At 42.2% G+C, this 26,172-nt stretch overlaps 1 protein-coding gene across 1 annotated transcript in view; it reads right to left on the reverse strand.

Annotated features, from left to right (window-relative positions):
- Positions 1 to 26,172, reverse strand: part of LOC140197012 (uncharacterized) — a 94,361-nt gene that overhangs the window by 13,388 nt on the left and 54,801 nt on the right. The window contains exons 3-5 of the mRNA XM_072256945.1: positions 6,491 to 6,667; positions 5,351 to 5,527; positions 582 to 758 (exon numbers count right to left, since the gene is read on the reverse strand). Coding sequence (XP_072113046.1) covers positions 582 to 758; positions 5,351 to 5,527; positions 6,491 to 6,667 — 531 coding nt within the window. The remainder of the gene's footprint in view (positions 1 to 581; positions 759 to 5,350; positions 5,528 to 6,490; positions 6,668 to 26,172) is intronic.

The following is a 26,172-nucleotide window of genomic DNA, read 5'->3' on the forward strand; positions in this document are numbered from 1 at the left end:
GGAATTGGCAATAGACCTTTCTGGGAAAAAATGCTTTCTGAGGTCAATATTTTTCATTTTTTTATTCAAAATTGCTTACACTGAGAAATATATTCGTTGTGTTCTTGAGTGATGTCGATGCAATAGGAGCAGCTGAAAGGGGTGCAGATAAAACAGCAACAGGGGCGTAACGATTAGTTGTATTTAGTGAAGATATTCTGACACACTTGGAGCAGTACTGGTTGAAAATTGTTTCGAGTAATCTTTAGCAGTGGATCAGCTGAATTTATAAATGGATCAGATTATTGCAAATTTTGCCTTTAGTATGCTACAGGAGTCGCTGCAACTGCAGAAACTATAACATTATCTCAGACTACAGGTCAGGGACAGGAATCATTCTCTGATTCTCTTTGCATGTGTTCTGTCTACAGAGCTAAACGATTTCAGCAGTGTCTCCTCACATTATTGTTCTTTTATTCACTGTAGCTATATCCACTCTACTAATGATGTAATAAGATTGGGTCCACTTGATCCATTATTCTGTTTACAGATCAATGAGAAATACAATGCACATCGACATGAGCAGAGCCTTGGATACTTACAGAGCTCTTGTGTGGAGCTTGGAGCAGTTGTTATCAGTGTACTTGATTCACTTGTTCGATCTGTGGTCGAACTCTGTGTTGTTGAGGCTGGTGTCGATGTGCTTGTTGTCTCTGAAGTGGTTGGTAATGCTGTAGAAGTTGTGGTAGCAGGAGGAGTTGTAATAGGCCCGGTTGTAGCTGCAATCAAACAGAAACACTTTGAATCTATGAAATCATTAAACCAATATGATTTGTTTCTTCTTCATGCTGTTACAGTACGCATCTAAACTCGGCAGACTCAGGGTTTTAGATGTTCACATTCTCTGGAGTGTGGATCACTGGCACGGTCCATTTAAAGATTCACGCCCGTAGGGCTAATCGACAGCCTTGTTTAGCTGCCAAGATTTGGATATGTAAATATCACTTGAACTCAGATTCAGTGCTCAATCTTCAGCACAACTTTGGTTCAGCCTGCGATTGCAGTTACGATTGCTCTCTCGATTGGATTCTCACCTATTCTTGTCAGGTTCTCATTTACCCATCAGTCAAGAACAGTGCTCTAGAGAACCTAACAAGAGTAGAACTGAGAGAAGATGTTGAGACTAGGTAGAGAACATTTTTAATTCCATCTCGAAATTTTCTCTCTGTTCTAATCTTGGATACTCCTCCACTTGTTTCCTGTCCATACGGACCTATGCCTCTCATCACACACACACAATGTGCGGGCAAGGAATTGACGATAGAACTTTCTGGGAAACAATGCTTTCTGAGGTCAATATTTTTTACCTTTTTATTCACAGTTGTTTACACCAAGAAATATACACGTTGTGTCCGTGAGAGATGTCAGTTTAATAGGAGCAGCTGAAAGTGGTGCAGAAAAAACTGCAATAGGTGTGTAACGATTAGTTCTATCAAGTGAAGATAGTTCGACACACTTGGAGCAGTACTGGTTGAAGATTGTTTCGAGTTATCTTTAGAAATGGATCAGCTGAATTTATAAAGGGAACATATAATCGCATATTTTGACTTTGGTCATAATTCACCTTCTCAATGGATCAACAGTGCCATTGGAATTGATCTGTGTTACAATCGAAGGTAACAATGAGAAAGGAAAGGTGACACAAGAGACGATGGGTGATGAATCTGCAGCAAGACATGAAATTCCTGGAGGAACAATGTTTCTTCCCCCAGCTCTTTACAGCTCAAATGAAGCATCTTGACCTGTACTGTGTACTGTTTGGTCACCAGAACAAAAGGTGGTTGAGTGACAATGTTGATGATACATATCCTGTCTCGCTTTCAATACAGAAGAAAACATGAATTGCAAAGTGCCATTTAAGACCATAAGATATAGGAGCAGAAGCAGGCCATCTGGCCCATCGAGTCTGCTCTGTCATTTCATCATCGGCTGATCCAATTCTTCCAGTCATCCCCACTCCCCTGCTTTCACCCCATTCCCTGGCTAATCAAGAACCTATCTGTCTCTGCCTTAAATACACCCAATGACTTGGCCTCCACAGCTGCTCATGGCAACAAATTCCACTGATTTACCAACCTATGAGTAAAACAATTTCACCGCATCTCAGTTCTAAAAGGACGTCCTTCAATTCTGAAGTCGTGCCTCTTGTCCCAGAATCCCCTACCATGGGAAATAACTTTGCCATATCTAATCTGTTCAGGCCTTTCAACATTCAGAATGTTTCTATGAGATCGCCACTCATTCTCCTGAACTCCAGGGAATACAGCCCAGGAGCTGCCAGACATTCCTCATATGGTAACCCTTTCATTCCCGGAATCATTTTGTGAATCTTCCCTGAACCCTCTCCAATGTCAGCATATCCTTTCTAAAATAAGGAGCCCAAACCTGCACACAATTCTCCAAGTGTGATCTCACGAGTGACTCATAGAGCCTCACCATCACATCGCCGCTATTGTATTCTATTCCTCTAGAAATGAATGCCAACATTGCATTCGCCTTCTTCAGAACAGACTCAATCTGAAGGTTAACCTTTTGGGTATCTTGCACAAGGACTCCCAAATCCATTTGCATCTCTGCATTTTAAAATCTCTCCCCATCTAAATAATAATCTGCCCGTTTATTTCTTCCACCAAAGATGACTATACACTTTACATTTGCCACTTCTTTGCCCATTCCCCTAAGCTAACTAAGTCTCTCTGCAGGCTCTCTGTTTCCTCAACACTACCCGCTCCTCCACCTATCTTTGTATCATCGGCAAAATTAGCCACAAATCCATTAATACCGTAGTCCAAATTATTGACATACATAGTAAAAAGAAGCGGTCCCAATACCGACCCCTGTGGAACTCCCCTGGTAACCGGCAGCCAGCCAGAATAGGGTCCCTTTATTCCCACTCTCTGTTTTCTGCCGACCAGCCAATGGTCCAACCACTCTGGTAATTTCCCTGTAATTCCATGGGCTCTTGTCTTGCTAAGCAGCCTCATGTGTGGCACCTTGTCAAAGGCCTTCTGAAAATCCAAGTACACCACGTCTATTGCATCTTCTTTGTCTACCCTGCTTGCAATTTCCTCAAAGAATTGCAGTAGGTTTGACAGGCAGGATTTTCCTTTCAGGAAACCATGCTGGCATTTGCCTATCTTCTCATTTGCCTCCAGGTACTCCATAATCTCATCCTTAACAATCGATTCCAACAACTTCCTTCAGAACCCAAGGGTGCTTTCCATCAGGTCCAGGAGATTTATCCACCCTCAGACCATTAAGCTTCCTGAGCACCTTCTCGGTCGTAATTTTCACCGCATAAACTTCATTTCCCTGACACTCTTGAATGGTCGATATACTGCAGACGTCTACCACTGTGAAGACTGATGCAAAATACACATTCAGTTCCTCTGCCATCTCTGCATCTCTCATTACTATATCTCCAGCGTCATTTTGTATTGGTCTTATATCTACCCTCGACACGCTTTTACTGTTTATATATTTAAAGGTTTTAGTATCTTCTTTGATATTAGTCAACAGCTTCCTCTAATAATTCATCTTTTCCTTTCGAATGACCTTCTTAGTTTCCTTCTGCAAGTTTTTAGAAGGTCCCCAATCCTCTATCTTCCTATTAGCTCTGGCTTATTTGTATGCCCTCTCTTTTGCTTTTACTTTGGCTTTGACTTCACTTGTCAGCCACTGTAGTGTCCTTTTCCCTTTGAAATTTTCTTCTTATTTGGAATATGTCTGTCTTGCACTTCCCTCATATTTTGCAGAAACTCCAGCCATTGCTGCTCTGCTGTCTTTCCTACAAATGTCCCTTTCCAGTCAACTTCGGCCAGTTCCCCTCTCATGCCATTGTAATTTCCTTTATTCCACTGAAATACCAATACATTCAAATTTGAGAGGGAAAAAAATTAAATTCAATGTGAACTCAATCATATCATGATCACTGTTCCCTAAGGGTTCCTTATCCTTAAGCTCTCTTATCACCTCTGGATCATTGCACAACATCCAATCTAGCACAGCTGATCCTCTAGTGGGCTCAACATCAACTTGTTCTAAAATAGCCATATCTTAGACATTCTACAAATTCTCTCTCGAGGTCCAGTACTGACCTGGTTTTCCCAATCCACTTTCACGTTAAAATCACCAACGATTATCATGACATTGCCTTTCTGACACACCTTTTCTATCTCCTGCTGTAATTTGTATTCCACATCCTGGCTACTGTTTGGAGGTCTGTATACAACTGCCATTAGCGTCCTTTTACCCTTCCTATTTCTTAACTCAACCCATAAAGACTCTACACCTTCCAATCCTATGTCATCTCTTTCCAATGACTTAGTATTATTTTTTATACACAAAGCCACACCACCCCCTCTTCCTATTAACCTATCTTTCTGGTACATATACCGTATATCCTTGGACATTCAGCTCCTAATAGCAGCCATCCTTTAGCCAAGTTTCAGAGATGGCCACAACGTCATATTTGCCAATTTGTAGCTGAATTTCAAGAGCATCCGTTTTATTCCTTATGCTGCGTGCATTCAACTACAACACTCTCAGTCCAGTATTTGTTGGTTTCTGTTTAACTGCACCATGAATCTATTGCCCTGTAACTCCTGCCAGTGGCTTTGATTAAGCCTCATCTCCTGCCTGTTGAACAACCAATAGATTTCATAGTTGTGGTAATTCACGGGGGAGATGCAGTTGGAGAAATGGTTGTAGCTCACTAAAAATTCTTGACACTTGGAATGGGGTGTCACAGTAAATTGGAAAGATTTCTTCTACTTCACTCATATGACACAGGCAAGACAATTATAGAAGTTATTGATGGAAAGACATTTCTCAGTTAACACTGCAAGGCTTAAAACTGCCAGCACAAAAACAATACATTTCATGAGATATGCCAGTAATATTAAACCTGGTTCTGCCACTGATTCTAAATCTGAGGTGAATGGAGTTTGAAGCAGCAGGAATTGTAACGGCAGTATTTAGAACAGGAGCAGTTGCTGTACCGGTGTTAACGGTAGGTGTAGAGGAGACTATTTCTGGTACAGGAGTCGCTGCAACTGCAGAAATTATAACATTCTCTCAGACTACAGATCAGGGACAGGAATCATTCTCTGATTCTCTCTGCACATGTACTCTCTGTGGAGCTAAACGATTCCAGCAGTGTCTCCTCAACTTATTGATCTTTTATTCATTGTAGGTTCTATCCACTCTACTAAGGACGTACTGAATTTCAATACACTTGACCCGTCACTCTGTTTACAGATCAATGTGAAATACAATGCACATTGCCATAGGCACAACCTTGAATACTTACAAAGCTCTGGTGTGGAGCTTGGAGCAGTTGTTATCAGTGTACTTGATTCACGTGTTAGATCTGTGGTTGAACTCTGTGTTGTTGAGGCTGGTGTCGATGTGCTTGTTGTCTCTGAAGTGGTTGGTAATGCTGTTGAAGCTGTAGTAGGAGGAGGAGTTGTAATTGGCCCTGTTGTTGCTGCATTCAAGCACAAACATCTAAGATATCATTAAACAATTACCATTGTTTATTCTTCATGCTGTTTATGTATACATCTGACCTCGATAGAGTCCCGGTTTTAGATGTTCTGATTCTCCGGAGTGTGGATCACTGGCGCAGTCTCTTTAAATATTCTCGCCTACTATGCTAATCGGGGTCATGTTTAGCTGCCAAGATTTGCATATTTAAAGAGCATCTGAACTCAGGTTCAGTGCTCTGTCTTCGGCTCAACTTTAGTTCGAAAATTGTTTGATTAAAATGGAAACAGCAGATCAGCAGAACTTACAAAAGGAGCAGATGTTTGCACTTTTTGATTTTGGTCAGAATTTGCCTTCAGAATGGATCATCACTGCTGCTGGAATTGATCTGTGTTACAATCGAAGGTAACAACGAGAAAGGAAAGTCGACACTAGAGGTGGTGATTGATGCAAGACATCAAACAACTGCAGGAACTGACTTTCTCCCCTCAGCTCTTTTCAGTTCAGTTGTAGCATATTGACCCGAACTGTTTACTGTCTGTTCACCAGAACAAATGATGTATGCCAGTAATATTAAACCTGATTCTGATTCTAAATCTGAGGTGAATGGAGTTTGAAACAGAAGTATATATAAGATGAACAGTTGCTGTACCAGAGTGTTAATAGTAGGTGCAGTGGAAACTAATTCTGCTACAGGAGTCACTACAACTGCAGAAATCATAACATTTTCTCAGACTACACATCAGGGACAGGAATCATTCTCTGATTCTCTCTGCACTTGTTCTGTCTGTGGAGCTGAATGATTCCATCAGTGTCTCCTCAACTAACTGATCCTTTATTCAATGCAGGTATTTCCACCCTTCAAGTGACGTACTGAGATTCGATCCACTTGGTCAGTTACTTTGTTTTCAGAACAATGATAAATACAATGCACATCACCACGGACAGAGCCTGGGATACTTACAGAGCTCCAGTGTGAAGCTGGTAACCGTTGTTGTCAGTGTACTTGATTCACTTGTTAGTTTTGCACTCAAGTGCTGTGTTGTTGAGGCTGGTGTCGATGTGCTTGTTGTCTCTGAAGTGGTTGGTAATGCTGTAGAAGTTGTGGTAGCAGGAGGAGTTGTAATAGGCCCGGTTGTAGCTGCAATCAAACAGAAACACTTTGGATCTATGAAATCATAAAACAAATACGATTTATTTCTTCTTCATGCTGTTACAGTACGCATCTAAACTCGGCAGACTCAGGGTTTTAGATGTTCACATTCTCTGGAGTGTGGATCACTGGCACGGTCCATTTAAAGATTCATGCCCGTAAGGCTAATCGACAGCCTTGTTTAGCTGTCAAGATTTGGATATGTAAATATCACCTGAACTCATGTTCAGTGTTCAATTGTCAGCGTAACTTTGGTTCAGTCTGCGATTGCAGTTACGATTGCTCTCTCGATTGGATTCTCACCTATTCTTGTCAGGTTCTCATTCACCCACCAGTCAGGAACCTGACAAGAGTAGAACTGAGAGATGTTGAGACTAGATAGAGAACATTCTTGACTCAGTCTCAATATTTTCTCTCTGTTCTAATCATGGATGCTCCACTACTTGTGTCCTGACCGTACGGAGCTATGCCTCTCAACACACGCACACAATGTGTGAGCAAGCAATTGGTGATAGAACTTTCTAAGGTCAATACTTTTCATCTTTTTATTCAAATTTGTTTACACCAAGAGAAATATACAGGTTGTGTCTGTGAGAGATGTCGCTGTAATAGGTGCAGCCGAAAATGGTGCAGATGAAACAGCAACAGGTCAGGTGCAGATTGCTCGACACACTTGGAGCAGTGCTGGTTGAAAATTGTTTCAAGTAAACTAGGAGAGGGAAAACTCCGATTTCAAACCTCCGCTGCCTTGCGGCTATATCAGCTTATGGGAAAGGCTTTGGGAGTAAACCCCGAGGCAAAATCTGGAGCCGGAGTCCCAAAGGCGGCTGACTGCCGTACCCAGTACTGGCACGGCAACTCCTGCCATGCTGCTGGCACCAAACTGTATCGACTTTCGTCGTTCCTTTGGACCTGTCGTCAGGGGTCCCACTGCATGGGCAACAGAAGGATCTCTGTATCAACTCTGCCCTGGCTTGTGCCATGGAGGGGTCACTCCCCAGTGACTACCAGAGGCACAGTACCTATGGTCAACGACGACCGACGGAGGCCACACACACAATCTTGAGCAGAGGATCAGCTGAATTTATAAAAGAATCAGATAATCGCATATTTTGACTTTGGTCAGAATTTACGTTCTAAATGGATCGTCAGTGCTGCTACACTTATCTGTGTTACAAGGTAACATTGAGAAAGGAAAGTTGACACGAGACAATGGATGATGAATCTGCAGCAAGACATCAACCACCTGAAGGAACTGACTTTCTCTCCCTAGCTCTTTTCAGCTCAGATGAATCGTTTACTGTCTGGTCTCCAGAATAAATGTTGGTTGTGTGGCAATGTGAATGACGCATATCCTGTCTCGCTTTCAATACAGAAGAAAACACCAATTGCAAAATGCCATTTCTGACTAATTCTATGGTTGCAGAACAACCAATGAATTTCATAGCTACGGTAATTCATGGGGGAGATGCAGTTGGAGGAATGGTTGGAGCTCCCTTAAAAACCATGACACTTGGAATGGGGTATCACAGTAAATTGAAAAGATTTCTTCCACTTCACTGGTATGATACTTGGAGATTGTAGTGATGACTTACAGCAGACAGAAAAGCTTGAGCATGTAGATATTAAGAAAGAGGATGTGCAGGAGCTTTTGGAAAGCATCGTTCAATAAGTCACCGGGATGGGACAAGGTGTACCCCAGGCTACTGTGGGAGGCATGGGAGGAGATTGCTGAGCATCTGGCAATGATCTTTGGATCATCAATGGGGACGGGAGAGGTTCCGGAGGATTGGAGGGTTGCGGATGTTGTTCCTTTATTCAAGAAAGGGAGTAGAGCTAGCCCAGGAAATCACAGACCAGTGAGACTTACTTCAGTGGTTGGTAAGTTCCTGAGAGGCAGGATTTATGAACATTTGGAGAAGCATAACATGATTAAGAATAGTCAGCATGGCTCTGTGAAAGGCACATAATGCCTTATGAACCGGGTTGAATTTTTTGAGGATGTGACTAAACACATTGATGATGGTAGAGCAGTAGATGTAGTGTATATGGATTTCAGCAAGGCATTTGACAAGGTACCCCATGCAAGGCTTATTCAGAAAGTAAGGAGGCATGGGATCCAAGGGGAACTTGCTTTGTGGATCCAGAATTGGCTTGTCCACAGAAGGCAAACAATGGTTGTAGACGGGTCATATTCTGCATGGAGGTCGGTGACAAGTGGTGTGCCTCAGGGATCTGTTCTGGGACCCCTACTCTTTGTGATTTTTATAAATGACCTGGATGAAGAAGTGGAGGGATGGGTTAATAAATTTGCTGATGACACAAAGGTTGGAAGTGTTGTGGATAGGGTGGAGGGCTGTCAGAGGTTACAGTGGGACATTGATGGGATGCAAAACTGGGCTGAGAAGTGGCAGATGGAGTTCAACCTAGATAAATGTGAGGTGGTTAATTTTGGTAGGTCAAATATGATGACAGAATATAGTATTAATGGTAAGACTCTTGGCAGTGTGGAGGATCAAAGGGATCTTTGGGACCAGTCCGTAGGACACTTAAAGCTGTTGCACAGGTTGGCTCTGTGGTTAAGAAAGCATACGGTGCATTGGTCTTCATCAATTGTGGGATTGAGTTTAGGAGCTGAGAGGTAATGTTGCAGCTATATGGGACCCTGGTTAGAACCCACTTGGAGTACTGTGTTCAGTTCTGGTCACCTCACTACAGGAAGGACGTGGAAACCATAGAAAGGGTGCAGAGGAGATTTAAAAATGTTGCCTGGATTGGGGAACATGGCTTATGAGAATAGGTTGAGTGAACTTGGCCTTTTCTCCTTGGAGCGACGGAGGATGAGAGGTGACCTGACAGAGGTGTACAAGATAATGAGAGGCATTGACTGTGTGGATAGTCAGAGGCCTTTTCCCAGGGCTGAAATGGCTAGCATGAGAGGGCACAGTTTCAAGGTGCTTTGAAGTAGGTACAGAGGAGATATCGGGGTAAGTTTTTTTTATTATGCAGAGAGTGGTGAGTGCATCGAATGGGCTGCCGGCGACAGTGGTGGAGGCGGAAACGATAGGGACTTTTAAGAGATTCTTCAACAGGTATATGAAGCTCAGAAAAACAGAGGGCTATGGGTAACCCTAGGTAATTTCTCATGTCAGGACACATTTGGCACAGCTTTATGGGCCGAAGGGCCAGTATTGTGTTGAGGTGTTCTATGTTTCTATGTTTCTATGACACAGGCAAGAGAATAATAGAAGTTATTGATAGAAACGCTTTTCTCAGTTACCACTGGGAGGCTTAAAACTGCCACCACAAAACAATAAATTTCATGAGATATTTTAGTGATATTAAACTTGATTCTGCTTCTAATTCCAAATCTGAGGTGAATGGAGTTTGAAACGGCAGAAATTGCAACAGCAGTATTTATATCAGGAGCAGTTGCTGTGTTAATGGTAGGTGTAGTGGAGACTAATTCTGGTACAGGAGTCGCTGCGATTGCAGAAGTTATAACATTGTCTCAGACGACAGGTCATGGACATGAAATATTCAGTGATTGTCCATCGATGACTTCTGTCTGCGGAGCCAAACAAACCCTTCAGTATCTCCTCACCTTATAGACTGCTTATTTAATCCAGGTATTTCCACTCTACTAATGACAAAATGAGATTCAATCCTCTTGATCAGTTTTTTTGTTTACAGATCACTGAGAAATACAATGCACATCGCCATGGGCACAGCCTTGGACCCTTGGATACTACAGAGCTCTGGTGTGGAGCTTGGAGCAGTTGTTATCAGTGTACTTGATTCACTTGTTCGATCTGTGGTCGAACTCTGTGTTGTTGAGGCTGGTGTCGATGTGCTTGTTGTCTCTGAAGTGGTTGGTAACGCTGTTGAAGTTGTAGTAGGAGGAGGAGTTGAAACTGGCCCTGTTGTTGCTGCATTCAAACACAAACATCTAAGATATCATTAAACAATTACCATTGTTTCTTCTTCACACTGTTTATGTACACATCTGATCTCAATAGACCCCGGTTTTAGATGTTCTGATTCTCCAGAGTGTAGATCGCTGGAGCAGTCTCTTTAAATATTCTAGCCCACTATGCTAATCGGAGTCATGTTTAGCTGCCAGGATTTGGATATTTAAAGAGCATCTGAACTCAGGTTCAGTCTGTCGTCAGCTCAACTTTGGTTCACTCACCGACTGCAGTTACGTTCCTCACTCGATTGGAATCTAGACTATTCTTGACAGGTTCTCATCTACCAGCTACTCCAGAACAGTGTTCTTGACTCTGGCTCAAAACCTCTATCGGTTCTATTGTTGGATACTTTAGCGATTGGGTCCTGACCATCCTGACCTATACCTCTCATCACACATGCACACAATGTGTAGGATAGGAATACGTGACAGAATTTTCTGGGAAGCAGTGATTTGAGGTCAATGCTTTTCATCATTTTATTCAAAATTGTTTACACCAAGGGAAATGTACACGTTGTGTCTGTGAGGGATTTAGCAGCAACAGGAAATGGTGCAGGTGAAACAGCAATGGGGGTGTAACGATTAGTTGTATCAGACGAAGATCAGCAGGTATACTTGCAGCAGTACTGGTCGAAAATTGTTTGATTAAAATGGGAACAGCAGATCAGCAGAACTTACAAAAGGAGCAGATGTTTGCACTTTTTGATTTTGGTCAGAATTTGCCTTCAGAATGGATTATCACTGCTGCTGGAATTGATCTGTGTTACAATCAAAGGTTACAACGAGAAAGGAAAGTCGACTCTAGAGATGGTGATTGATGCATCTGAAGCAAGCATCAAGCAACTAGAGGAACTGACTTTCTCCCCTCAGCTCTTTCAGTTCAGTTGTAGCATATTGACCCAAACTGTTTACTGTCGGTTCATCAGAACAAATGATGTATGCCAGTAATATTAAACCTGATTCTGCTTCTAAATCTGAGGTGAATTGAGTTTGAAAGAGCAGGAATTGCAACAGCAGTATTTATAACAGGAGCAGTTGCTGTACCGGAGTGTTAATGGTAGGTGTAGTGGAGACTAATTCTGGTACAGGAGTCGCTGCAATTGCAGAAATTATTAGTTTGTCTCAGACAACAGATCAGGAACATTAATCGTTCACAGATCTCTATCCACGTGTTCTGTCTGTGGATCTAAATAATTCCATTAATGACTCCTGATTTTATTGCTACTTCATTCAATCCAGGTATTGCCACTCTACTAAGGACATAATGAGATTCACTCCACTCTGTTTACAGATCAATGAGAAATACAATGCACATTGCCATGGACGGATACTTACAGAGCTCTGGTGTTTAGCTTGGAGCAGTTGTTATCAGTGTACTTGATTCACGTGTTATACCTGTGGTCAAGCTCTGTGTTGCTGAGGCTGGCATTGTTGTGCTTGTTGTCTCTGAAGTGGGTGGTAATGCTGATGAAGTTGTAGTAGCAGGAGGAGTTGTAGTAGGCCCTATTGTAGCTCCAATCAAACAGAGACATTTAAAGTCTAAGAAATCATTAAACAAGTAGCATTGTTTCTTCTTCACGCTGTTACAGTGTGCATCCAACCTCACCAGACTCTGGGTTTTAGATGATCGGATTCTCCAGAGCGTCCATCACTGGCGAGGTCCCTTTAAGGTTTCAAGCCTGCAAAGCTATTCAGCAGCCATGATTAGCTGCCAAGATTTGGATATATAAATAACGCAGAAATCTACAGCACATTACAGGCCTTTCAGTCCACAATGTTGTGCCAGCCATGTAGCCTTCGCTAGAAACCGCTTAGAATTTCCCTACTGCACAGCGCTGTTTTTCTAAGCTCCACCTATCTAAGAATCTCTTAACACAACCTACTTTATCCGACTCTACCACCTTCTCTGGCAGTGTATTCCACACTCCCACCACTCTCTGTGTGAATAATTTAACGTTGATATCCCCTCTATCTACCTCCAAGCACCCTAAAACTATGCCCCCTTGTGTTTGCCATTTCAGCCTTGGGAAAAGCTTCTGGCTATCCACATAATCAATACTTCTCAGCATCTTATACAACTCTATCCGGTGACCTCTCACCCTCTGGTGCTCCAAGGAGAAAAGGTCAAGTTCACTCAACATGCCATACACCTTCGAAACAACACTGTGACCATGCTCAGCAGCTTTGAATGCCCTATGGGTATGGATGTTAAGATCTCTCTGATCTTCCATAATGCCAACAGTCTTACCATTAATATTATATTCTGTCTTCAAATTTGACCTACCAAAATGAACAACTTCATATTTATCTGGGTTGAATTCATCTGCCACTTGTCAGCCCAGTTCTGTATCCTGTCGGTGTCCTGCTGTAACCTTTGACAACCCTCCAGACTATCCACAACACCCCCAACCTTTGTATCATCAGCAAACTTACTGACCCATCCCTCCACTTCCTCATCCAGGTCATTTATAAAAATCACAAAGAGGAGAGGTTCCAGAACCAATCCCTGCAGAACATCACGGGTCACTGACCTCCATGCATAATATAAACAATCTACAACCACCCTTTGCCTCTGTGTGAAAGCCAATTCTGGATCCTCAAAGCAAGGTCCCCTTGGATCCTATGACTCTTTACTTTGTGAATGAACCTTACATGGGGAACTCTATCAAATGCCATACTGAAAACCATATACACCACATCCACTGCTCTACCTTCATCAATGTGTTTTGTTACCTCCTCAAAGAATTCAGTCAGGTTCATCAGGCATAACCTGCCCTTGACCATGCTCTGCTGACTATCCCTAATCAAATTGTGTCTCTCCAAATGCTCATATATCCTACCTGTCAGGATCTTCTCCAACAACTTGTATTAATCCATGCTCTAAGTTTGTATGCTTTATTTATGATACCCCTTGCATTAAAATAGACACATTTCAAACCAGCTGGCTGACCGCATCTTTGGTCTATCATCTACCTATCCTTTATCACAAACTCCCTGCAAGCTGTCTCTACTTGTGTGCCAACTGTCACACTCTCTGCCCCTTTAATTCAGTTCCCACTGCCCTGCAAATGTAGTTTTAAGCCCTCCACAACAGCATTGGCAAACATCCCTCCCAGGATATTGGATCCCCTCCAGTTCAGGTACAACCCGTTCCACTTGTACAGCTCACCCCTTGCCCAAAAAAATGATTCAATCATCCAAAAACTGCCCCCTACACCATCTACTCAGCCACCCTTTCATCTGCGCCAAAGAGCACCTGAACTCAGGTTTGGTGCTCTATCATCACCTCAACTTTGGTTCAGTCTGCAATTGCAGTTATGATTGCTCTCTCATTTTGATTCTTTCCTATTCTGGTCAGGTTCTCACCTACTAGCTAGAATATACCTTCCAAATGGATCATCAGTGCTGCTAAAACTGATCTGTGTTATAATCTAAGTTAAAAATGAGAAAGGGAAGGTGTACCAATAACATAATGATTTGTAGATGGATATTGAATCTGCACTTAGAGGAACTGACTTTCTCCCCTCAGCTCCCTTCAGTTCAAATGCGGAATCTTGACCTGTACGGTTTACGGTCTGGTCACCAGAGCAATTGCTGGATGAGTGACAATGTGAATAATACATTTCCTGTCTTGGTTTCAGTACAGCAGAAAACATTAGTTGAAAAAATTTTTCTGATAACTTATGGTTGTAGTTCAAACAATGGATTTCATAACTGTGATGGTGGAGATACCATTGGACAATGGTTATAGCTCCCTTAAAAACCTTGTCAGTGGAGACTAAAAATCAGAGTCTTTGCTTCAGGAGTAGCTTTGAGAACAGGAGTAGACACTGGAATATTTCAGAATTTAATCAGTATAAACACATAATTCAAAGCTTTATTATTATTATGTATGCAATGTACTGCTGCTGCAAAAGAAGAGATTTCATGATGTATGACAGTGATATTAAATTTAATTCTGTCCCTGATTCTAAATGGGAGATGAAAGGAGCTTCAAGCAACAGGAGTTGCAACAGCAGTATTTATAACAGGAGCAGTTGCTATCCCGGAGTGTTAATGGTAGGTGTAGTGGAGACTAATTCTGGTACAGGAGTCATTGCAACTGTAGAAATTATAACATTGTCGCAGACTACAGGTCATGGACATAAATCATTCACTGATTCTCTGTCCATGAGTTCTAAACGATTCCAGCAGTGTCTGCTGAACTTATCATTCCTTTATTCAACACAGGAATTTCCACCGTACCAATAACAAAATGAGATTCAATCCACTTCACCCATTACTTTCTTTACAGATCAATGAGAAATACATTACACGTTGCCATGGACAGAGCCTTGGATACTTATAGAGCTCTGGTGTGGAGCTTGGAGCAGTTGTTATCAGTGTACTTGATTCACTTGTTAGATCTGGAGTCAAGCTCTGTGTTGCTGAGGCTGGTGTAGATGTGCTTGTTGTCTCTGAAGTGGTTGGTAATGCTGATGAAGCTGTGGTCACAGGAGGAGTTGTAATAGGCCCTGTTGTAGCTGCAATCAAACACAGACTCTTGGGATTGAAGAAATCATTAAATAAATACTATTGTGTCACAGTATGCACCCGACCATACCAGCCTCCAGGCTTTACACGTTCCGATTCTCCGGAGTGTCAATCGCTGGCAAGGCCCTTGAAAGACTATGCTCGCTAAGCTAACTGGCGGCCACATTCAGCTGCCAAGATTTGGATATGTAAAGAGCACCTAAATTCAGGTTCGGTGCTCAATCACCAGCTCAACTTTGCTTCAGTCTGCAATTGGAACTGCGATTACTCTCCCATTTGGAATCTTCCATAACCTTGTCAGGTTCTTGTCTTGCAGCTACTCCAGAACTCTGTTCTTGACTCAGTCTCAAAAAACTCTCCGGTTCCATTCATTCACACTCCAGCACTTGAGCCCTGACCATCCAGACCTACACCTCTTGTCACACACACAATGTGTGGGCAAGGAACATGAGATAGAACTTCTAAGGAAACAACACTTTCTGAGGTCAATACTTTTCATCTTTTTATTCACAATTGTTTACACCAAGAGAAATATACATGTTGTGTCTGTGAGAGATGTTGCTGTAATAGGAGCGGCCAAAAATGATGTAGATGAAACAATAATAGGTGTGTAACGATTAGTTATATCAGGTGAAGATACTTCGACACACTTGGATCAGTACTGGTTGAAAATTGTTTCGAGTAATGTTTAGCAGTGAATCAGCTGAATTTATAAAAGGATCAAAAGATCGCAAATTTTGACTTTGGTCAGAATTCACCTTCTGAATGGATCATTAGTACTACTAGAATCAATCTGTGTTACAATCAAAGATAACAATGAGAGAGGAAATGTGACGCAAGAGACGATGGATATTGAATCTACAGCAAGACATCAAACATTTGGCAGGAACAGTGTTTCTCCCCCCAGCTCTTTTCAGCTCAGATGAAGCATCTTGACCTGTACTGTTTACTGTTTGGTCACCAGAACAAAAGTTGGTTGAGTGACAATGTTAGTGATACATATCCTGTCTCGCTTTCAACACAGAAGAAAACACGAATTGCAAAATGCCATTTCTGGCTAATTCTATGGTTGTCGAACAACCAATGGATTTCATAGCTGTGATAATTCACACAGACGCAGTTGGAGAAATGGTTGTAGCTCCCTTAAAAACCTTAACACTTGGAATGGGGTGTCACAGTAAATTGTAAAGATTTCTTCCACTTCACTCATACGACACAGGCAAGAGAATTATAGAAATTATTGATAGAAAGGATTTTCTCAGTTAACACTGGAAGGCTTGAAACTGCCACCATAAAACAATAATTTTCATGAGTAATGCCAGTGATATTAAACCCGATTCTGCTTCTGATTCTAAATCTGATGTGAATGGAGTTTGAAACAGCAGAAATTGCTACAGCAATAGTTATAACAGGAACAGTTGCTGTACTGGAGCGTTAATGGTAGGTGCACTGGAGGCTCATTCTGTTACAGGAGTCACTGCAATTGCAGGAATTATAAGATTGTCTCAGACTGCAGGACGTGGACACGAATCATTCACAGATCTCTCTCCACGTGTTCTGTTGCTGAAGCTAAACGATTCCATCAATGAATTCTGATTTTATTTCTCCTTCATTCAAGCCAGTTATTGCCACTCTACTAATGATGTAATGAGATTCACTCCACTTTGTTTACAGAACAATGCGAAATACAATGCACATCGCCATGGACAGAGCCTTGGATACTCAGAGATCTGGTGTGGAGTTTCGAGCAGTTGTTGTCAGTGTACTTGATTCACTTGTTATACCTGTGGTCAAGCTCTGTGTTGCTGAGGCTGGCATTGTTGTGCTTGTTGTCTCTGAAGTGGGTGGTAATGCTGATGAAGTTGTAGTAGCAGGAGGAGTTGTAGTAGGCCCTATTGTAGCTCCAATCAAACAGAGACACTTAAAGTCTAAGAAATCATTAAACAAATAGCATTGTTTCTTCTTCACGCTGTTACAGTGTGCATTCAACCTCACCAGACTCTGGGTTTTAGATGATCCGATTCTCCGGAGTGTCCATCACTGGCGAGGTCCCTTTAAGGTTTCAAGCCTGCAAAGCTATTCAGCGGCCATGATTAGCTGCCAAGATTTGGATATATAAATAACGCAGAAATCTACAGCACATTACAGGCCTTTCAGTCCACAATGTTGTGCCAGCCATGTAGCCTTCACTAGAAACCGCTTAGAATTTCCCTACTGCACAGCGCTCCATTTTCCTAAGCTCCACCTATCTAAGAATCTCTAAACACACCCTACTTCATCCGCCTCTTCTCCCTTCTCTGGCAGTGCATTCCACACACCTACCATTGTGTGAATAACTTAGCCTTGATATCCCCTCTGTATCTACTGCCAAGCACCTTAAAGCTATGCCCCCTGGTGTTTGCAGTTTCAGCCCTGGGAAAAGCCTCTGGCTATCCACACAATCAATACATCTCATCATCTTATACACCTCTATCAGGTCACCTCTCATCCTCCATCACTCCAAGGCCAAGTTCACTCAACCTATTCTCATAAGCCAATGCTCTCCAATCGAGGCAACGTCCTTGTGAATCTGCTCTGCACCATTTCTATAACATCCACATCCTTTCTGTAGTGAGTTGACCAGAAATGAAAACAGTGCTCCAACTGGGTTCAAATTAAGGTCTTATATAGCTGTAACATTACCTCACAGCTCTTGAACTCAATCCCACGGTCAATGAAGGCCAGCACACCATACGCCTTCATAACAACACTATGACCCTGCGCAGCAGCTTCAAATGTCCTATGGACATGGACCCAAAGATCTCTCTGATCTTCCATAATGCCAAGAGTCTCACCATTAACATTATATTCTGTCTTCAAATTTGACCTACCAAAATGAACAACTTCATACTTATCTGGGTTGAACTCCATCTGCCACTCCTCAGCCCAGTTCTGCATCCTATCAATGTCCCACTGTAACCTCTGATAAACTTCCAGACTATCCACAACACCTCCAACTTTTGTCTCATCAGCAAACTTGTAAGTATACCCTCTTACTTCCTCTCCAGGTCATTTACAAAAATCACAAAGAGGAGGGATCGCAGAACAGATCCCTGCAGAACACCACTGGTTACTGGCCTCCATGCGGAATACAAACCATCTACAACCACCCTTCACCTTCTGTGGGCAAGCCAATTCTGGATCCACAAAGCAAGGTCTCCTTGGATCCCAGGCCTCCTTACTTTCTGAATGAACCTTGCATGGGGAACTCTATCAAATGCCATACTGAAAACCATATACACCACATCCACTGCTCTACCTTCAATGTGTTTTTTTACATCCTCAAAGAATTCATAGTCAGGTTCATAAGGCACAACCTGCCCTTGACTATGCCATGCTGACTATCCCTAATCAAATTGTGTCTCCTACAAATGCTCATAAATCCTGCCTCTCAGGATCTTCTCCAACAACTTGCCCACCACTGAAGTAAGGCTCATTAGTTTATAATTTCCTGGGTTATCTCTGCTCCCTTTCTTGAACAAAGGAACAATGTTTGTAACCCTCCAATCCTCTGGTATTTCTCCCGTCCATATTGATGATGCAAAGATCATTGCCAGAGGCTCAGAAATCTCCCCCTTCACTTCTCACAGTAGCCTGGGGTATATCTTGTCCGGTGGTGGCGACTTATCTAACTTAATGTTTTTCAATTTATCCAGCACATCCTCTTTCTTAATGTTCATATGCTCAAGTGTTTCAATCCGCTGCAAGTCATCCCCATAATTGCCAAGGTCCTTTTCCCTGGTGAATACTGAAGCAAAGTATTCATTAAGTACCTCCACTGCCTCCTCCGTCTCCATGCACACATTACCACTATCATACCTGATTGGTCCTATTCTCACACGGCTCATCCTCTTGCTCTTCACATACTTCTAGATTGTCTTGGGGTTTTCTTCAATCCTGCTCACAAGGACTTGTCATGGCCCCTTCTAGCACTCCTAATTTCATTCTTAACCTCCATCCTAGCAACCTTGGAATTTTCTGGAGCTCTAACAGTACCTAGTTTCTTGAACCTTTCATAAGATTTTCTTTTCTTCTCAACTACATTTTCCACATACTTTGTACACCGTGGTTCTTTAACTCTACCGTTCTTTCCCTGCCTCAATGGAACATATCTATACAGAACACCATGCTAATGTTCCCTGAACATTTGCCACATTTTCCTGAGAACACCTGTTCCCAATTTATGCTCCCAAGTTTCTGCATATTTCCACTTACCCCAATTAAATGTTCCCCCAAATTGTCTGCTCCTATCCCTCTCCAACACTATGGTAAAGGAGATAGAATTGTGATCGCTACCTCCAAAAAGTTCATCCACCAAGAGATCTTACACCTGACCAAGTTCATTTCCCCTAATACCAAATCAAGTACAGCCTTTCCTCTAGTTGGCTTATCTACACATTATTTCAGGAAACCTTCCTGAACAAACTTAAGAAACTGCACCCCATCCAAACTGCTTGCTCTAAAGAGATGCCAGTCAATACTAGGAAAGTTAAAATCTCCCATCACAACAACCCTATTATTATTGCACTGTTCCAGAATCTGCATTCCCATCTGCTCCTCGTTGTTTGTTTTACCATTGAGGGGTCTATGAAAAACAGCCAGTGCAGTTACTGCCCCCTTCCTGTTTCTGACATCCACCCATAATGACTCAGTAGACAATTCCTCCATCACTTCCTCCTTTTCTGAAGCTGTGATACTATCCCTGATTAGCAGTGCCACATGCCGCCTCCCTCTCCTTTTTGAAACACCCAAACCCCAGCTCTCTCAGCAGCCATTCCTGCCCCTGAGACATCCAAGTCTCTGTAATGGCCACAAAATCATAGTTCCATGTATTAACCCATGCTCTAACTTTGTCCACCTTGTTTATGATACCCCTTGCATTAAAATAGACGCATCTCAAACCATATGTTTGAGTGCTTTTTTGCTCTATCATCTGCCTATTCTTCCTCACAAACTCCCAACAAGCTGTCTCTACTTGTGCACCAACTATCACATTCTTTGCCTCTTCCCTTCAGTTCCCACTGCCCTGCAAATGTAGTTTAAACCCTCCCCAATAGCATTAGCAAACATCCCTCCCAGGATATTGGTTCCCCTCCTGTTTAGGTGCAACCCGTCCCAGTTGTTCAGGTCACCCGTTCCAAAAAAAAAGTTACAATCATCTAAAATTTTGAAACACTGCCCCCTGCACCATCTCCTCAGCCACTCTTTCATCTATGCCAAAGAGCATCTGAACTCAGGTTCGGTGCTCAATCATCAACTTAACTTTGGTTCAGTCTGCAATTGCAATTATGATTGCTCTCTCGTTTGCAGTCTAGCCTATTCTAGTCAGGTTCTCATCTGTCAGCTAAATTTTTCCTTCCACATGAATCATCAGTGCTGCTAGAATTGATCTGTGTTACTCATAAAGGTAAGAATGAGAAAGGAAAGGTGACAGAAGATATGATGGATGTTCAATCTGCACCTAGAGGAAATGACTTTCTCCCCTCAGCTCCCTTCAGTTCAAATGAAGAATCTTGACCTGTACTGTTTACTGTCTGGTCTCCAGAGCAAATGCTGGTTAAGTGACAATGTAAATAATACATTTCCTGTCTTGGTTTCAGTACAGCAGAAAACATTAGGACCTCAATACAACAGCAATCACTGAAAAGGTAGTGCTGAACAAACCTGTGGGCCTGAAGATAGATATGTCCCCTGGTCCTGATGGAATGCATCGCAGTGTACTGAAAGAAATGGCAGAAGTTATAGTAGAGGCCATGGTGATGATTTACCAAAATTCTCTGGGCTCTGGGCAGGTCCCAGCAGACTGGAAGATGGCAAATGTCATGCCATTGTTCAAAAAAGAATGTAGACAAAAGGCAGCTAACTCTTGGCCAGTTAGTTGAACATCTGTAGTTGGGAAAATGCTTAAAGCTATCACTCAAAATGAAATAGCAAGACATTTGGAAAGATATAGGTCCATCAGGCATACGCAACATTGGCTCAGCAAAGGCAGGTCCTGTTTGACAAAATTACTTGAGTTCTTTGAGGATATAACGAGTGCAGTGGATAGAGGGGAACAGATGGATATTATTTACTTGGTTTTCCAGAGGCATTCAGTAAGGTACCACATAAAAGAATTTTCCATTAGATAAGGATGCATAGAGTTGGGGGTGATGTATTAGAATGGATAGAAGATTGGTTAACTAATTGAAGGCAGGGTGAAGGCCAAGGTCTCTGAGTTTCCTGTAGAGCCTGGAGGGAATTATGGTGTTGAAAGTTGATTGGTAGTCCAAGAACAGCATTCTCACATAAGCATCCTTCTTCTCCAGATGTGTAAGGGCGGTATCTAGAGCAGTGGCTATTGCGTCACCTGTCAATTGGTTGTGTCAGTAGGTGAATCATAAGGGGTCCAGTTTAAGTGGTAGCAAGCTGCAGATGTGGTCCTTGACCATCATCTTAAAGCATTTGCTTATTATTGAGGTGAGTGCAACAGGACGCCAGTCGTTCAGGCATGTTACCTAGGTCTTTTTGGTTCAGGGATAATTTGAAGCAGGAAGGCACTCTACACTGAGAGAGGGGGAGATAAAAAAATGTCTGTAAACATACCTGCCAGTTCTGCTGTGCACATTGTGAGTATTCACCTTGGGATGCCATCCGGTCCCTCAGCCTTGTGTCTGTCCATCATTGGAAACATCTGCATACCTCAGCCTCAGAGATAATCAGGTTGCAGGTTGTAGCGCTAGCTTTCCTCGGAGGCTCAGAGCTAGCAACATCAAATCAAGTGTAAAAGTGATTAAGCTCATCTGGGAGAGAGGTCGCGATGTTGGTGGCACAACTACGTTTGGCTTTGAAGTCTGTGATTGTATACAACCCTCACCACATGTTACGTGTGCTATTCATTGTGAATCATGACTCAATCTTGTCCCTGTATTGTTGTTTCGCAGCCTTGATAACTACGCAGATTGTAGCTGCTTTTCTTGAGCTCCTGCTGATTGCTAGCAGTGTAAGCACTGTGTCGCATGAAACTATCTATCCAGGGTTCCTGATTCTGTAAGACCATGACCGACTTCTGGGGAACAACATCGATGCACTTCCGGATAAAGCATGTGACTCCATCCATGACCTCGGAGACAAGCTCATCATGGAAGACATTCCAGTTGACGTCATTGAAGCAATCCTGCAGCATGGAGACAGATTGATCGGACCAACAGTGGACAGTTTTAACTCTGGCTGCCTCTTGTTTCAGCTTCTGCCTGTGTGTTGGCAAAAGCAGGATCGAAGAGTACTTTGAAGAGTACTTTCAACAGTACTTTGAAGCAAACAAAATAGCAAATGAGTAGCTGGTGTCAATTTTGCTCATTTCATTGGGTTTAGAGGCATACAGTTTGCTCTGAAGTTTGATTGCTCCAACCGAACCATCAGAAATTAGCTTTGCTGCTCTTGTCAAAGTAACAGAGGAACACTTAGAACCAAAGACATTGTTGCAGAATGCTTTAGGTTTTGTAAGCAGAATCAAAAAGAAGCAAAGTCTATTTCAGCATTCGTGGCTGAACTGAAGAACTTGTCTGAGCATTGCCAGTTTGGTAATGGGCTTAATGATGCACTGAGAGATCATTTAGTTTGTGGAATTTTAAAAGAAAGCAATCAAAAATGGCTCCCAACTGAAGCACAACTGAGCAGTGGAAGGCACTATTTCAATGGAGACTGCAGATAGAGATGCAATTGAGTTGCAGTCAGGAATGAAAATGAGCATGGACAAAATTGCAAAGTCTAAACAGAAACTGGCCTGGCCGAACAAATTATGTTACTGTTGTGGCAGGAGCTCGCATACATCAAACATATGCAAATTTAAAGGCAAACCTTGCAGAAGATGCAAAAAAAGGACACATACAAAAAGTATGTCAGGCAGACAAAAATAACTTGACTGCACAGACAAAAGAAAGTTAAACGTTCAAGTTGCAGCTTCAAAAAGAGCACTAGTCTGCATTTTGTTGATGAACAATTGGATAATGATGAATGTGACGCAGAACTGGGTGCACTTGAGATTCACACTGTGAAAACAATACGGACTAGACCAGAAGTGAACAGCAGATTCATTAAAATGGAATTGGACACAGCTTCAGCTGTTTCAGTCATTCCAGAAAATGAGTTTGAATAGCATTTCAAAGATACTAAAATGAAGCTTGCAGTTATCCAACTAAGAACTTTTTCTGAAGAAATGATAACACCTATGAGAATGACATTTGTGACAGTGAAATACAACAACCAGCAAGCCATATTGAGTTTTTATGTGGTTAAAATGGAAGGACCAGCATTATGGAGGGGTGCTTGGCTAAGACAAATACAACTTCATTGGAAATCCATCCACCAGTTGCATGACACGTCCCCTGCAATAAAGCCAACTGAAAGCAAATCAAGAAAGGTATGGGATGATGCCACTACTACTTTCATGCTGAATAATAGGACAAAGAGAAGACAAAGAGGTGTTGGTGCCAACTTCTGTACCTCTGGTTCGAATGAGTATTGGACCAAGAAAGAACCATGCTGCTCAGAGGGAACATGAAAGCGATGAAACCAATGGTCCAAGTACAACAGTTTTTGTAGGCAATATATCTGAGAAAGCCTCTGATATGTTAATCAGGTAGTTACTTGTGAAACCTGGCTTGGTTTTAACCTGCAAGAGAGTATAATAATCTTCAGGAAAGTTGCAAGCGTTTGGCTTTTGTGAGTATAAAGAACTAGAGAGTGCTCTGCATGCTTTAAGGTTACTGCATGAGCTTCCAATGGGAGATGAAAAGCTGCTTATAAGAGTAAATGCAAAAACCAAAGTCATGCTGGATGAACAGAAGGCTGAAAAGAAAGGAAACAATGGAGATACGAAAACTGAGGATTCCTCAGATGATGTTGTGGATGAGGAAATCAAGAGCAGAGATCAAATCATAAAAGGGAGCAATTCTTGTACTGTGAAGTTGCAAGCAGTTGTAGTAAATGGATTTGTTTCAATGTTAGATGTGTAGTCGAGCTCTGTGTCACTGAGGCTGATGTTAATGTGCTTGTCGCCTCTGTAGATGGTGGAGGAGTTGTAGTCATCTCTAAATTGTAGCTGCATTGAATCACAGATTCTCGCGGTGAAACGTACAATCACAATAAGTCCACTCTGCGTCAATGAGGCTGATGGTGATGTATTTGTTGTCTCAAAAGTGGATGTTGCTGTAGTTGATGACTGTACTGTTGTCAAAGTTGTAGTCGTCACTGTAGTTGTAGCTGCATTCAAGCAGACACTCAGAGTCAAAGAATATTAAGAAAATAGCTTTGTTCTTGTTCACACACAATGTGTAAGCAAGCAATGAATAGTAGAACTTCCGCAGAACCGATGATTTCTGGAGTCATGGATTTTTTCATTCTATGCAGAATTGTTAGCACTAGGAAAAATGGGCATGTCGTACCTTTTGGAGATGTAGCAGAAGTAGAAGCAGCTGAAAATGGAATTGATGAAACAGCAATAGGTGCCTAATACATAATCGTATCAGTAGATGATCAATAGGCAAACAAGCTGTAGTACTGTACTAGTTGTGATAGGAATGTTAGAAACAGTACGTGAGTACCTACACCCCGGGACTGCAGCAGTTCAAGAAGGCAGCTCCTTGTCTCCTTCTCAATGGCAACTAGAGATGGGCAATATATGCTGGCTTAGCTGGCGATGCCCACATCCTGCAACTGAATTGTGGCACAACTTGCCTTCCAAATGGCATTTGTGCCACCAATATTAATCTGTGTTACTTTCAAAGTTAAATAATCAGAAAGGAAATGACACACAAGAGAACATGAATGCTGGCATTTGAAGCAAAACTTCAAGCAGCTGGTGGAAATAACATTCTAGACGAAGCATCCCAACCAAAAGTATCACCTGCCTATTCCCCTCAACAAATTCTGTCCATCTGGTTGTTACAATACAACATAACCTTTCTCAATTTCGATGAAAAAGTAATCGTGCACTGCAAAATGCACTTTCTGACTCATTTCTGATGGTTCGAAAAGAAGAATTTTGTGTTTTCATATGGTGATGATGAATGGAGAGAAATTGTTGTAGGTGCATAGAAAAGTTCAAACAGTCAGAATGCCTGTTATATGCAACTCCCTCCTTTCCCCTTAATGCACAGTACATAATTCTCAGAGTTCTCTCAGAGTTATTGAGAGAAGCTATCATTAGTAACACTGTGATGCTAGAAACTAGAGGTTTGCTTCTCTTCAAATATCAGGAGTTTCAATGTACTGATTGGTTACTTTGTTTATACTTGCACAACAATATGTAATACAATGGTCATTACCATGCGCATAGCGTTGTCTACTTAGACTTCTAGGGGTGTTATCTGGGAGCAGTTATTGTAAGTGGACTTGTTTCAGGTGTTATCTGTGTAGTCGAGCTCTGTGTTGCTGGGTCTGGTGTTGTACCTGTTGCCTCTGTAGCAGTTGCTGCTACATTTGTTGATGAAACTGATGATAAAGTTCTAGGAGCAGGAGTAGTTGACATTGTCTCTGTAGCTGTGTATAATCACAGATGCTTGGGGTGGAATGTATAATCATACTAAATGATTTGTTTCTTGCTGACTCACAATATGTTATCAAGCACTAGGAAACACTGATTTCTGAAGTAAAGGCTTTTCATAAGACCATAAGACCATAAGACAAAGGAGGAGAAGTAGGCCATTCAGCCCATCGAGTCTGCTCCGCCATTTTATCATGAGCTGATCCATTCTCCTGTTTAGTCCCACTCCCCCGCCTTCTCACCATAACCTTTGATGCCCTGGCTACTCAGATACCTATCAATCTCTGCCTTAAATACAGCCAATGACTTGGCCTCCACTGCTGCCCGTGGCAACAAATTCCATAGATTCACCACCCTCTGACTAAAAAAATTTTTTCGCATTTCTGTTCTGAAAGGGCACCCTTCAATCCTGAAGTCATGCCCTCT

Source organism: Mobula birostris, chromosome 4 (assembly GCF_030028105.1).
Source record: "Mobula birostris isolate sMobBir1 chromosome 4, sMobBir1.hap1, whole genome shotgun sequence".
Classification (NCBI taxonomy): domain Eukaryota; kingdom Metazoa; phylum Chordata; class Chondrichthyes; order Myliobatiformes; family Myliobatidae; genus Mobula; species Mobula birostris.